We start from the raw sequence: 12,819 nt of genomic DNA, 5'->3' as shown, positions 1-12,819 counted from the left end.
AGATGGAGAAACAGGCGACGAAGCTACAGGATCCCCGTGTCACCAGCCGCCCCGCCCCAGAGGTGGGCGCATCTCAGCACCGGGCCGGGGTCCCCTGTGTAAACCGCCGCCCCGCCCCAGAGGTGGCGCATCTCAGCGCCGGGCGAGGGCTCCCTGGATAACCAGCCGCCCCGCCCCAGAGATGGACGCAGGAGTTGATATTCCAGCCTGGTCTGTTTATTGCATGCCAGCTTTGTACAGCTGCCCGGATCTCCCGCTGCTCCTGCAGTGGGGCGGAGAAGGGGGGGCTCCTCCTTCCCTTCCCTTCAGAGACGGGGGCCCCCCCACTCAGAAGGAAGACATCTCAACCGGAGGAGGGGGGGCCGTGTGCGTGTACATTGGGGGGGGGGTTAAAACAACAAACAGGGAGGGTGGTCCCATAGAAACAATAAATAGGACGGGTGCGGATATGAGATTAGCCCCTGCCCCATAAATGGGAGGGGGGGAATCTGGGGGCCAGAAGGGGGGGCCAGGGAGAAGCCCCTCCCCATAATGGGAGGGGTGGGGGAAGGATAAGCCCCTGCCTTATAATGAGGGGCGATCTGGGGGCCAAAAGATCAGCCCTGGCCTGGGATAGGGGGCAGGAGTGGGGGCGACAGGAAATCGGGCCCTACCCCCTATTACCTCTTACCAAGAGTCACATCAAAGCAGCAGAACAATGGGGGGCGGTAATTAACAAGGCAGCCCGGGGCTGGGGGGGAGGAGTCCCCCGCGGCATCACTGCCCCGCCCAGCCGGGGGAAGGGGGAGGAGCCAGGAGTGGGGGAGGGGATTCTCCCCCCTCCCCCCCCCCCCCCCCCCGACAGACACATGAAAGGCGATGGTGGCTCGGCGGTGGCCCCCCTGGGGGCTACAGGGTGGTGAGTTTCAGGTCGCGGCGGGTCAACTTCTCGGGGTTGTCGGACGCCATCAGGGAGAAGTCCCGGAAGATGTCGAGGGTAGGTCTCGTCGCCTGGGAGGGCAAAGGGCGTAGGAGCGGGGCAAGGTTGCCCCCCCAGTCCCGCCCCACAGCCCCCCGCTAGCCAAGCCCTGCCCCCCCCAGCCCTGCTGGAGCCCCTCACTCCCACCCCACAGCCCCCTGCTAGCCCAGCCCTGCCCCCCCAGCCCTGCTGGGAGCCCCTCACTCCCACCCCACAGCCCCCCGTTAGCCCAGCCCTGCCCCCCCAGCCCTGCTGGAGCCCCTCACTCCCACCCCACAGCCCCCCGTTAGCCCAGCCCTGGGCCCCCAAGACAAGACACCCACCTGACTGTCCCTGCGCGACCTCCGCCTTCCCGCATCTTGGCCAGGCGCAGCCTGCAAGGGGGATGGGGGGGGGGGCAGAAAATGAGACAAATTCCCCTCCCCCTCCACCAGCACCCCCGCTCCCTCCCCCCTGCCATCCAACCTGGGGAGGGGGGGGAGCAGGGGACTCACAGGGTGACGATGTCAGCGTTGGCCGTGTCTATGGCGATGGAGAGCGGTTCCTTCCCCTCCATGTCGACCGCATTCAGATTGGCCCCCCGCTTGAGGAACAGGCAGGCCAGCCTATCAGAGAGCAGAGCCGTGAGAGGCGGGTGGGGGAGACAAGGTCCCCCCTCCAGGCCGGCAACACGGCCCCGGCCCTGCTTAGCTTCGCCGCCGGGTGCATCCACGGGGTGGCGGGTGCCACCAGTGTGGCGGTCCTGGTGCCACGACGCCATCTAGTGGCCAGGTGAGGAACAGCAACCCCCCCCCAGAATTACCCGTCCGGGCTGGGCGGGCCCCTGGGCGGGCCCCAGCCCCCCGGGCGGGCCCCCAGCCCCCCGACCTACCCGGTGTGGCCCAGGATGGTGGCGTGGTGCAGGGGCCCCCCGCCCGGCGCTGTCGGCCCTGGTTGACGTTGGCCCCCGTTCTGCAGCAGGAACTCGCAGGCCAGCAGGGAGTTCTGGGGACGGGGAGAGGCGGAGTGAGCCGGGGCACGAGGGGTTAACGCCCCCCCCCCCCAGCTAAGGCCCCCCCCCTCCCCGCCCCGCCTACCGCGGCCACGGCCCGCAGCAGCGGGGTCCGGCTGTCCTCGGCGGCGTTGACCCAGTTGACGTCGGCGCCGTGGGCCAGGGGCGTCGGCCATGGTGGGCAGGTTCTGGTGGCCAGCGGCCCAGTAGAGCAGCGCCCCCGGGTGGAGGCTGCGCAGGTCTTCAGGGGGGGAGCCGGCCTCCCCTGGCTCTGGAACGGGGGGGGGAAAAGTGTGGGGGGGGGGGCATCAGGGACGGGGGAGCCACCTGGCCATGTCCACCGGGCTACACCCAGGCCCCAAGGCGTCCCCCTGCCCAGCTGCACCCCACCCCAGCCATGTGTCCCTCCCCCCCACAGCCGCACGCCACCCCCCCCCCCCGGCTCTGCAGGGGTGGAAGAAGGGGGCTGGGTTAGACACAGACACACATCCCCCCCCCCCCCGCAGCCCTACACTCACCCCCCCCCCGCCCCACAGGATTCCCTCCTCCCCAGGATCTTAACCCCTTCCCCTGTCAGGTACCTGCAGCCCGGCCAACGCTGCCCGGTTTGGGTTTGAGGGGGGGGCCTGGGGGGCCGGTCCCGGGTCGAGGGGTCCCCGGCGCCCCCCCCCGGCTCAGCCGTGCCTCCGGCAACTTGGTGATGAATTTCTTCTCCACGTATTTGGCCCGGATCCAGCTCTCCTTCTCCGCCCTGTGGGGGGGGGGGGGTGAGACGGGGCAGCCCCTGCTGGTGCGGGGGGAGGACACAGCCTTGTGGGGGCGTTTGTGGGCGTGTGTGGGGGGGTCTCATGATAAGCAGCTGGGCTGGGGGAGGGGCCAGGAGGTTCGGGGGGGCGCTGCAGAGGGGGGCTGGAGAGGGCGGGGCCAGGGGGGGGCACCACTGGGAGCTGCCAGCCTGGAGGAGGGGCACGGGGAGGGGGCCGGAGGGTTCAGGGGGGCGCTGGGGGGGGGGGGGGCTCACCGGGAGCAGCCGGGCTGGGGTCTCTTGACCGTCATCTCGTCCACACGCGCCTCGTAAATGCGGTTCAGGGGCTCCGTTCCCCAGCTCGCACATCAGCTGGGGGGGGAGGGAAGGGACACACCGGGGGGCAGTCACAATCCAGATGTTGACCCCCCCCCCCCCCCGGGCCTGACCCCCATCCCGTGGCCCAGTGAACAGACCTTGCAACCCACCAACATGGGGAGGGGGGTGTGACTCCACGGGCAAACAGCCCCCCAGGTCACCCCCTGCCCTGCCCCCCTTAAGCCCACCCCTCGTGAGACACCCCTCTCAGGCGGACCCCCCCCCCCCCACACCGTTACCTTGACGAGCTCCGGCTCCCAGGAGTCGAGCGTCAGGGAGCGAACCTTGGAGAAATGGACCCCCAGGCTCCTGCGACAGAGGGGGGGAGGAGTCAGCCGGGGGGGACTCAGAGGGGGCCCCCCGGCTGCCCCCCAAGACCCATATGCGCCAGAGCTCTCGATGGCCAGGCTGGGGGGCTTGGGAGGGGGGCAAGGGGGAGGTCAGGGGGCAGTGGAGGGATGGGGGCGCAGTGAGGAGCCGGTGGGTTCGGGGGAACCGGTGGATGCCGGAGCACTCGATGCACAGGGTGATGCCCAGGCCGGGGGAGATCGGGGTTCGGGAGGGCAGTGGAGGAGCAGGGGGAGATCGGGGTTCAGGAGGGCAGTGGGGGGCTCGGGGGGGTTTCGGGGGGGGTACCGGTGGATGCCGGAGCACTCGATGCACAGGGTGATGCCCAGGCTGGGGGACATCGGGGTTCGGGACTGGCAGTGCGGGAGCAGGGGGAGATCGGGGTTCGGGAGGGCAGTGGGGGGCCCCGGGGGGGGGTTCGGGGGGGTTCCGGTGGATGCCAGAGCACTCGATGCACAGGGTGATGCCCAGGCCAGGGGAGATCGGGGTTCGGTGAGGGCAGTGGGGGAGCAGGGGGAGATCGGGGTTCGGGAGGGCAGTGGGGGGCCCCGGGGGGGTTCGGGGGGGTACCGGTGGATGCCGGAGCACTCGATGCACAGGGTGATGCCCAGCCGGGGGAGATCGGGGTTCAGGAGGGCAGTGGGGGGCTCGGGGGGCCCCGGAGGGGTTCGGGGGGTACCGGTGGATGCCAGAGCACTCGATGCACAGGGTGATGCCCAGGCCGGGGGAGATCGGGGTTCGGGTGAGGGCAGTGGGAGATCAGGGTTCGGGAGGGCAGTGGGGGGCCCCGGGGGGGTCGGGGGGGGTACCGGTGGATCCCGGAGCACTCGATGCACAGGGTGATGCCCAGGCCGGGGGAGATCGGGGTTTGGAGGGCAGTGGGGGAGCAGGGGGAGATCGGGGTTCGGGAGGGCAGTGGGGGCTCGGGGGGCCCCGGGGGGGTTCGGGGGGTACCCGGTGGATCCCGGAGCACTCGATGCACAGGGTGATGCCCAGGCGGGGGAGATCGGGGTTCGGGAGGCAGTGGGGCAGCAGGGGGAGATCGGGGGTTCGGGAGGGCAGTGGGAGATCGGGGTTCGGGAGGGCAGTGGGGCAGCAGGGGCAGATCGGGGTTCGGGAGGGCAGTGGGGGCTCGGGGGGCCCCGGGGGGGGTTGGGGGGTACCGGTGGATCCCGGAGCACTCGATGCACAGGGTGATGCCCAGGCCGGGGAGATCGGGGTTCGGGAGGGGCAGTGGGGGAGCAGGGGGAGATCGGGGTTCGGGAGGGCAGTGGGGGAGCAGGGGGAGATCGGGGTTCGGGAGGGCAGTGGGGGGCCCCGGGGGGGTCGGGGGGGTACCGGTGGATCCGGAGAACTCGATGCACAGGGTGATGCCCAGGCCGGGGGAGATCGGGGTTCGGGAGGGCAGTGGGGCAGCAGGGGGAGATCGGGGGTTCGGGAGGGCAGTGGGAGATCGGGGTTCGGGAGGGCAGTGGGGCAGCAGGGGCAGATCGGGGTTCGGGAGGGCAGTGGGGGGCTCGGGGGGCCCCGGGGGGGGTTGGGGGGGGTACCGGTGGATCCCGGAGCACTCGATGCACAGGGGTGATGCCCAGGCCGGGGGAGATCGGGGTTCGGGAGGGCAGTGGGGGGCCCCGGGGGGGTCGGGGGGGTACCGGTGGATCCCGGAGCACTCGATGCACAGGGTGATGCCCAGGCGGGGGAGATCGGGGCTCAGGAGGGCAGTGGGGGGCTCGGGGGGCCTTGGGGGGGTTCGGCGGGTACCGGTGGATCCCGGAGCACTCGATGCACAGGGTGATGCCCAGGCCGGGGGAGATCGGGGTTCGGGAGGGGCAGTGGGGGAGCAGGGGGAGATCGGGGTTCGGGAGGGCAGTGGAGGGCCCCGGGGGGGTCGGGGGGGGTACCGGTGGATCCGGAGCACTCGATGCACAGGGTGATGCCCAGGCCGGGGGAGATCAGGGTTTGGGAGGGCAGTGGGGGAGCAGGGGGAGATCGGGGTTCGGGGAGGGCAGTGGGGGGCTCGGGGGGCCCCGGGGGGGCTCGGGGGGGTACCGGTGGATCCCGGAGCACTCGATGCACAGGGTGATGCCCAGGCCGGGGGAGATCGGGGTTTGGGAGGGCAGTGGGGGAGCAGGGGGAGATCGGGGTTCGGAGGGCAGTGGGGGGCCCCCGGGGGGGTTCGGGGGGGTACCGGTGGATCCCGGAGCACTCGATGCACAGGGTGATGCCCAGGCGGGGGAGATCAGGGTTCGGGAGGGCAGTGGGGGGCTCGGGGGGCCCCGGGGGGGGTTCGGGGGGTACCGGTGGATGCCAGAGCACTCGATGCACAGGGTGATGCCCAGGCCGGGGGAGATCGGGGTTCGGGAGGGCAGTGGGGGAGCAGGGGGAGATCGGGGTTCGGGAGGGCAGTGGGGGGCCCCGGGGGGGTCGGGGGGGTACCGGTGGATCCCGGAGCACTCGATGCACAGGGTGATGCCCAGGCCCGGGGGAGATTGGGTTCAGGAGGGCAGTGGGGGGCTCGGGGGGGGGCCCCGGGGGGGTTCGGGGGGTACCGGTGGATGCCAGAGCACTCGATGCACAGGTGATGCCCAGGCCGGGGGAGATCGGGGTTCGGAGGGCAGTGGGGGGCCCCGGGGGGGTCGGGGGGGTACCGGTGGATCCCGGAGCACTCGATGCACAGGGGTGATGCCCAGGCCGGGGAGATCGGGGTTCGGGAGGGCAGTGCGGGTGCAGGGGGAGATCGGGGTTCGGGAGGGCAGTGGGGGGGCCCCCGGGGGGGTCGGGGGGGTACTGGTGGATGCCGGAGCACTCGATGCACAGGGTGATGCCCAGGCCGGGGGAGATCGGGGTTCGGGAGGGCAGTGGGGGGGCCCCGGGCGGGGTTCGGGGGGAACCGGTGGATCCCGGAGCACTCGATGCACAGGGTGATGCCCAGGCCGGGGGAGATCGGGGTTCGGGAGGGCAGTGGGGGAGCAGGGGGAGATCGGGGTTCGGGAGGGCAGTGGGGGGCTCGGGGGGCCCCGGGGGGGTCGGGGGGGTACGGTGGAATCCCGGAGCACTTGATGCACAGGGGTGATGCCCAGGCCGGGGGAGATCGGGGGTTCGGGAGGGCAGTGGGGGGCCCCGGGGGGTCGGGGGGGGTACCGGTGGATCCCGGAGCACTCGATGCACAGGGTGATGCCCAGGCCGGGGGAGATCGGGGTTCGGGAGGGCAGTGGGGGAGCAGGGGGGAGATTGGGGTTCGGGAGGGCAGTGGGGCAGCAGGGGGGAGATCGGGGTTCGGGAGGGCAGTGGGGAGCCCCGGGGGGGTCGGGGGGGTACCGGTGGATCCCGGAGCACTCGATGCACAGGGTGATGCCCAGGCCGGGGGAGATCGGGGTTCGGGAGGGCAGTGGGGGAGCAGGGGGAGATCGGGGTTCGGGAGGGCAGTGGGGGGCCCCGGGGGGGGTCGGGGGGTACCGGTGGATCCCGGAGCACTCGATGCACAGGGTGATGCCCAGGCCGGGGGAGATCGGGGTTCGGGAGGGCAGTGGGGGAGCAGGGGGAGATCGGGGTTCGGTGAGGGCAGTGGGGGAGCAGGGGGAGATCGGGGTTCGGGAGGGCAGTGGGGGGCCCCTGGGGGGTCGGGGGGGTACCCGGTGGATCCCGGAGCACTCGATGCACAGGGTGATGCCCAGGCCGGGGGAGATCGGGGTTCGGGAGGGCAGTGGGGGAGCAGGGGGAGATCGGGGTTCGGGAGGGCAGTGGGGGAGCAGGGGGAGATCGGGGTTCGGGAGGGCAGTGGGAGGGCCCCGGGGGGGTCGGAGGGGGTACCGGTGGATCCCGGAGCACTCGATGCACAGGGTGATGCCCAGGCCGGGGAGATCGGGGTTCGGGAGGGCAGTGGGGGAGCAGGGGGAGATCGGGGTTCGGGAGTGGCAGTGGGGGGCCCCGGGGGGGGTCAGGGGGGCCCCGGGGGGGGTCGGGGGGTACCGGTGGATCCCGGAGCACTCGATGCACAGGGTGATGCCCAGGTTGATGCTGGCCCACTCGGTGCGCGGGCTCCGGCAGTCGCAGCACTGCGCGTTCCCTCCAGCCGCTGCACCTGGTCCAGCACACCGCTTGTCCCCGCCCGCCCGCGGGCTCCGGCCCCACGCCTCCAGGGTGCCCCCCACCAGCGAGGCGGGGCGCTCCGGGTGCTGCGGGGGGGGGGGGCGGAGTTAGGGGGCTGGCTGGGCTCTTCGCTCCCGGCCCGCAGCACCCCTACTTCCACGGCGTTCCCCGCTCCCCACCCGCAGCCCCCCCCTTCCCCCACGGCGTCGCCCTACTCCCCACCCGCAGCCCCCACATTTCCCCACAGAGCCCCCTGCTTCTTCCCCACAGACCCCCCCCCATTCTCCAACAGCAGCCCCCCCCCCGACCAGATAAAGGGTCTCCAGCTGCCCTCTGGCTGAAGGCCGTGGCCACGGGGATTTTGGGGGGTTCCCGGGGGGGGTCCGTACCTGGCTGGGGGACTCGGCCCAGATGCTGAGGCCATGGGGGAGTTTAGGGGGTCTCCGGGGGGGGGCCGTATCTGGCCGGGGGGCTTGGCCTGCCCCTCGCTGAAGGCCGAGGCCATGGGGGGGGGGGTTGGGGGGGTCCCCGTACCTGGCCGGGGGGCTCGCCTTCCCCCTCGCCGAAGGCCGAGGCCATGGGGAGGTTTGGGGGACTTCCCGGGGGGGGTCTGTACTGGCTGGGGGGCTCAGCCCGGAGGCTGAGGCCATGGGGGGGTTTGGGGGGTCCCCGGGGGGGGCCGTACCTGGCCGGGGGGCTCGGCCTTCCCCCTCGCCTAAGGCCGAGGCCATGGGGAGGTTTGGGGGGATCCCGGGGGGATCTGTACCTGGCTGGGGGGCTCAGCCCGGAGGCTGAGGCCCATGGGGGGGTTTGGGGGGGTCCCTGGGGGGGGGGCCGTACCTGGCCGGGGGGCTCGGCCTGCCCCTCGCTGAAGGCGAGGCGATGCTGTTCTGCACGGCCATCAGCCAGGCCTGCTGGTGTTTCTCCGAGTCGGCCTGCAGCATGCAGCTCCTGGAGGGGGGGGAACGACATGGGGCATTTGGGGGGGGGGCTCCGTGGGGCCCCCTTTCCCCCCCCCAGCTAGAGGGGGGCGGGAGGCCCGGCCTGAGCAGGGGGAGAGAAAGCTGGTGATGGGGGGGGGGCGGGGCTGGGGTGGTGCAGCGGGTGGAGGCAGGGGCTTGGCACCGACGCGGGGGGGCAGTTGGGGGGGCAGCAGGGTTGGGGGGCAGCGGGGGTTGGGGGGCAGGACTCACTTGGAGGGGGACACGACTTCGAAGCAGAAGCGCCGCTCGTGGTCGGGGCAGGGTTTGACGGTGCAGGAGCCGCAGGTCCTCCACCACCACCGTCAACAGCGTCCTGGGGGGGGGGGGGGCAGAGAGATAGCACCCCATAGCCCCCCCCCCAGCCCTCTGCCTCCTGGGGGGGGCAGCGAGGAGAAAAACCCCCCTCCCCAGCCCTCTGCCCCCCCGAGACCAGCCGCCTCCCCACCCTTCCTTTGCACCCCCAACTCACCCCTGGGCCGGGGGCCCCGTCCCCCCCGACCCCTTGGGGCCCCCCCCAGCCCCTCCACAAAGGCCCCCACTCACCTTGGCCCGTTTCTGATAGACCAGCTGATTGCTCTGGATGGAGAACCAGCGCCTGGCGGAGAGCGGGGGGGCTGTCAGTGGGGGGAGAGGGGAGAGGGGGCCACAGCCCCCTGCCTGGGGGGGGAGTGCCATAAAGGGGGCGGGGGGGGAAGGAAGTGGGTCGGGGCGGGGGGACACGGGGGTCTTCGGGCCCCCCCCCCCCGGACAGATGTGGATGCGCACCCGGGCAGGGGAGTGGGGAGGGGCGTGGGGGGAATCGGGGGGGGGGGCGTGGGGGGAATTGGGGGGTAAAGGGGGGGGGTCTCTGACCTGCTCCACGTCTTGAAGGCGTTACTGGCTCGCTTGTAGAGGTACCCTTCCATCACCACCCCGTCCGGCGCCTCCCCGCGCCCCTCCAGCACCGCCTCGTCCCGGGACAGGTCCTGGGGGGGGGCGGGCCGTCACTGGGGGGCACGGCCCCCGCCCCACCCCGCTCCACGGCCCCGCCCTCGCCCCGGGCCCCCCAGGACCCCCGCCTGCCCTCTTCACAGCCCCCGCCCTGGGCCCGGGCCCCGCCCCAGCCACAGCCCCGCCTCCACCCCAGAGCCCCGCCTCCCCCTCTTCACAGCCCCTGCCCTGGGCCCCGGGCCCCCCAGGACCCCGCCTGCCCTCTTCACAGCCCCCGCCCTGGGCCCGGGCCCCGCCTCCCCCCCCAGGACCCTGCCTGCCCTCTTCACAGCCCCCGCCCTGGGCCCGGGCCCCGCCTCCCCTCTTCACAGCCCCCCGCCCTGGGCCCGGGCCCCGCCTCCCCCCCCCAGGACCCCGCCTGCCCTCTTCACAGCCCTGCCCTCGCCCCGGGCCCCACCCCCAGCCACAAGCCCCGCCTCCAGCCCCGGAGCCCCGCCTGCCCTCTTCACAGCCCCCGCCCTGGGCCCGGGCCCCGCCTCCAGCCACAGCCCCGCCTCCACCCCAGAGCCCCGCCTCCCCTCTTCACAGCCCCCGCCCTGGGCCCGGGCCCCGCCCCCAGCCACCAGCCACAGCCCGCCTCCACCCCCGGAGCCCCGCCTCCCCTCTTCACAGCCCCCCGCCCTGGGCCCGGGCCCCACCTCCCCCCCCAGGACCCCGCCTCCCCTCTTCACAGCCCCCGCCCTGGGCCCGGGCCCCGCCTCCAGCCACAGCCCCCGCCTCCACCCCAGAGCCCCGCCTGCCCTCTTCACAGCCCCCGCCCTGGGCCCGGGCCCCGCCTCCCCTCTTCACAGCCCCCGCCCTGGGGCCCGGGCCCCGCCTCCCCCCCCAGGACCCCGCCTGCCCTCTTCACAGCCCTGCCCTCGCCCCGGGCCCCCACCCCCAGCCACAGCCCCGCCTCCAGCCCCGGAGCCCCGCCTCCCCTCTTCACAGCCCCCGCCCTGGGCCCGGGCCCCCCAGGACCCCCGCCTGCCCTCTTCACAGCCCCTGCCCTCGCCCCGGGCCCCACCCCCAGCCACAGCCCCGCCTCCAGCCCCGGAGCCCCGCCTGCCCTCTTCACAGCCCCCGCCCTGGCCCGGGCCCCGCCTCCCCTCTTCACAGCCCCCGCCCTGGGCCTGGGCCTCGCCTCCCCCCCCAGGACCCTGCCTGCCCTCTTCACAGCCCCTGCCCTCGCCCCGGGCCCCGCCTCCCCCCCCAGGACCCCCGCCTCCCCTCTTCACAGCCCCGGGCCCCGCCCCGGGCCCCACCCCCAGCCACAGCCCCGCCTCCACCCCAGAGCCCCGCCTCCCCTCTTCACAGCCTCCGCCCTGGGCCGGGCCCCGCCTCCCCCCCCCAGGACCACCGCCTCCCCTCTTCACAGCCCCCGCCCTCGCCCCGGGCCCCGCCTCCCCCCCCAGGACCCCGCCTCCCCTCTTCACAGCCCCCGCCCTCAGCCCCAGGCCCCGCCTCCCCCCCAGGACCCCGCCTCCCCTCTTCACAGCCCCCGCCCTCGCCCCGGGCCCGCTCCCCCCAGGGACTCCGTCTCCCATCTTCACAGCCCCCGCCCTCGCCCCGGGTCCCGCCCCCAGCCACAGCCCCCGCCTCCACCCCAGAGCCCCGCCCACCAGCCCAGCCAGGCTCCTCCTCCCATGGTCCCGTCCCACCCCCTGCAGCCCCGCCTCCACCCCACTGAGCCCCGCCCCCAGTTCACTGCCCCCAGCCCCCACCCCACCTGCCGCAGCCCCGCCCCACCACCAAGCCCTGCCCCCCTCGGCCCCACCTGACCGCCCCCAGTCCTGCCCCCCCCCACGCCAGCCCCCCCCACGCCAGCGCCTACACCCCACCCACACCACGCAGGGCCCCGCCCCTCCACCCACAGGCCCCGCGTCCAGCCCCTCTCCCCTGGGCCTGGGCCTTGCTCCCCTACCCCAGCACCGCCCCCACCCACCCCAGACCTCGCCTCACCAGCTGCTGCCCCATATCCAGCCCTGGCCCCAACCCACAAACCCCAGGGCTCACCCCCACCCTCTCTGGCCAGGCCCCACCCCCTCCAGACCCTAGCCACACCCCCGACCACAGGCTCCTCCCACTGCCCCCCATAGCTCTCTCTCCCCCAGAAGGCCCCGCCCATACCCACCCACCGGAGACCCCCCTCCCCCCACACCTGCCCCCATCCCTGCCCCCCAGCCTCTCCCCTCACCTTCTGTTTGATCATGATGTGTCTCTGCTCCATGTCCCGCTTCTCCCGCGCCGACTCCAGGACCAGCTGGTGCAGCTGCAGGGGCGGGAAGGACGGAGGGTGAAGTTCCCAGACAGCCCGTGGGGGCCCGGACTCCTGGTTCTCTCCCCGGCTCTGGGAGGGGAGTGGGGCGCTGGTGGGTTGGGGGGGCTGGGAGCCAGGACTCCTGGGTTCCCTCCCCGGCTCTGGGAGGGGAGTGGGCGCTGGTGGATTAGAGCAGGGGGGGCTGGGAGCCAGGACTCCTGGGTTCTCTCCCCGACTCTGGGAGGGGAGTGGGGGGCTGGTGGGTTGGGGGGGGCTGGGAGCCAGGACTCCTGGGTTCCCTCCCCGGCTCTGGGAGGGGAGTGGGCGCTGGTGGTTAGAGCGGGGGGGCTGGGAGCCAGGACTCCCTGGGTTCTCTCCCCAGCTCTGGGAGGGGAGTGGGCACTGGTGGATTAGAGCAGGGGGGTCAGGGAGCCAGGATTCCTGGGTTCTCTCCCCGGCTCTGGGAGGGGAGTGGGCGCTGGTGGATTAGAGCAGGGGGGGCTGGTGGGTCAGAGCAGGGTGGGGCTGGAGCCAGGATTCCTGGGTTCTCTCCCCGACTCTGGGAGGGGAGTGGGGGGCTGGTGGGTTGGGGGGGGCTGGGAGCCAGGACTCCTGGGTTCCCTCCCCGGCTCTGGGAGGGGAAGTGGGCGCTGGTGGATTAGAGCAGGGGGGGCTGGAAGCCAGGATTCCTGGGTTCTCTCCCCGGCTCTCGGAGGGGAGTGGGGGCTGGAGGGCTAGAGCGAGGGGGGTCAGGGAGCCAGGACTCCTGGGTTCTCTCCCCGGCTCTGGGAGGGGAGTGCAGGCTAGTGGTCAGAACAGGGGGGCTGGGAGCCTGGGACTCCTGGGTTCTCTCCCCACAGCATCTGCGCGTGGCATTGAGTCCTGTTGATTTTTTCCACCCTCCCCTTAACATCTGGGCTGCGAGGGGAGCAAGCCTGCATTCCCCCCCCGCCCCGCCCCAGCAGGAACCCCCCTAAGCCGGGGGGGGGTCAGAGGTCACCGAGCAGGAAACCTGAAGTGAAAACAGGAAGCGGCCGAGCGGGTGTCAAACTTGGCAGCTGCTGTAGTTGGCTGGGGGGGGGGGGGGGGGGATTGTTA

The 12,819-nt window shown here is 73.2% G+C and overlaps 1 protein-coding gene across 1 annotated transcript in view; it reads right to left on the bottom strand.

Moving 5' to 3' along the window:
* Positions 1–194: 194 nt before the first annotated feature.
* The window catches only part of LOC144258198 (arf-GAP with coiled-coil, ANK repeat and PH domain-containing protein 1-like), a 13,852-nt gene continuing 1,227 nt past the window's right edge, over positions 195–12,819 (bottom strand). Inside the window, 20 exon segments of the mRNA XM_077806604.1 lie at positions 195–975; positions 977–990; positions 1,282–1,306; positions 1,308–1,332; positions 1,453–1,563; positions 1,830–1,942; positions 2,035–2,112; positions 2,114–2,220; positions 2,531–2,700; positions 2,971–3,038; positions 3,040–3,066; positions 3,312–3,381; positions 7,390–7,595; positions 8,044–8,149; positions 8,350–8,460; positions 8,703–8,767; positions 8,769–8,797; positions 9,029–9,087; positions 9,345–9,457; positions 11,659–11,811. Of these exon segments, the coding sequence (XP_077662730.1) occupies positions 889–975; positions 977–990; positions 1,282–1,306; positions 1,308–1,332; positions 1,453–1,563; positions 1,830–1,942; positions 2,035–2,112; positions 2,114–2,220; positions 2,531–2,700; positions 2,971–3,038; positions 3,040–3,066; positions 3,312–3,381; positions 7,390–7,595; positions 8,044–8,149; positions 8,350–8,460; positions 8,703–8,767; positions 8,769–8,797; positions 9,029–9,087; positions 9,345–9,457; positions 11,659–11,811 (1,737 nt within the window). The 3' untranslated portion in view covers positions 195–888.

This window comes from Eretmochelys imbricata, chromosome 28, assembly GCF_965152235.1.
Source record: "Eretmochelys imbricata isolate rEreImb1 chromosome 28, rEreImb1.hap1, whole genome shotgun sequence".
In the NCBI taxonomy this organism is placed as follows: Eukaryota; Metazoa; Chordata; order Testudines; family Cheloniidae; genus Eretmochelys; species Eretmochelys imbricata.
Note: the sequence above shows the minus strand (reverse complement) of the source record. Positions and strands in the feature narration are given on the sequence as shown.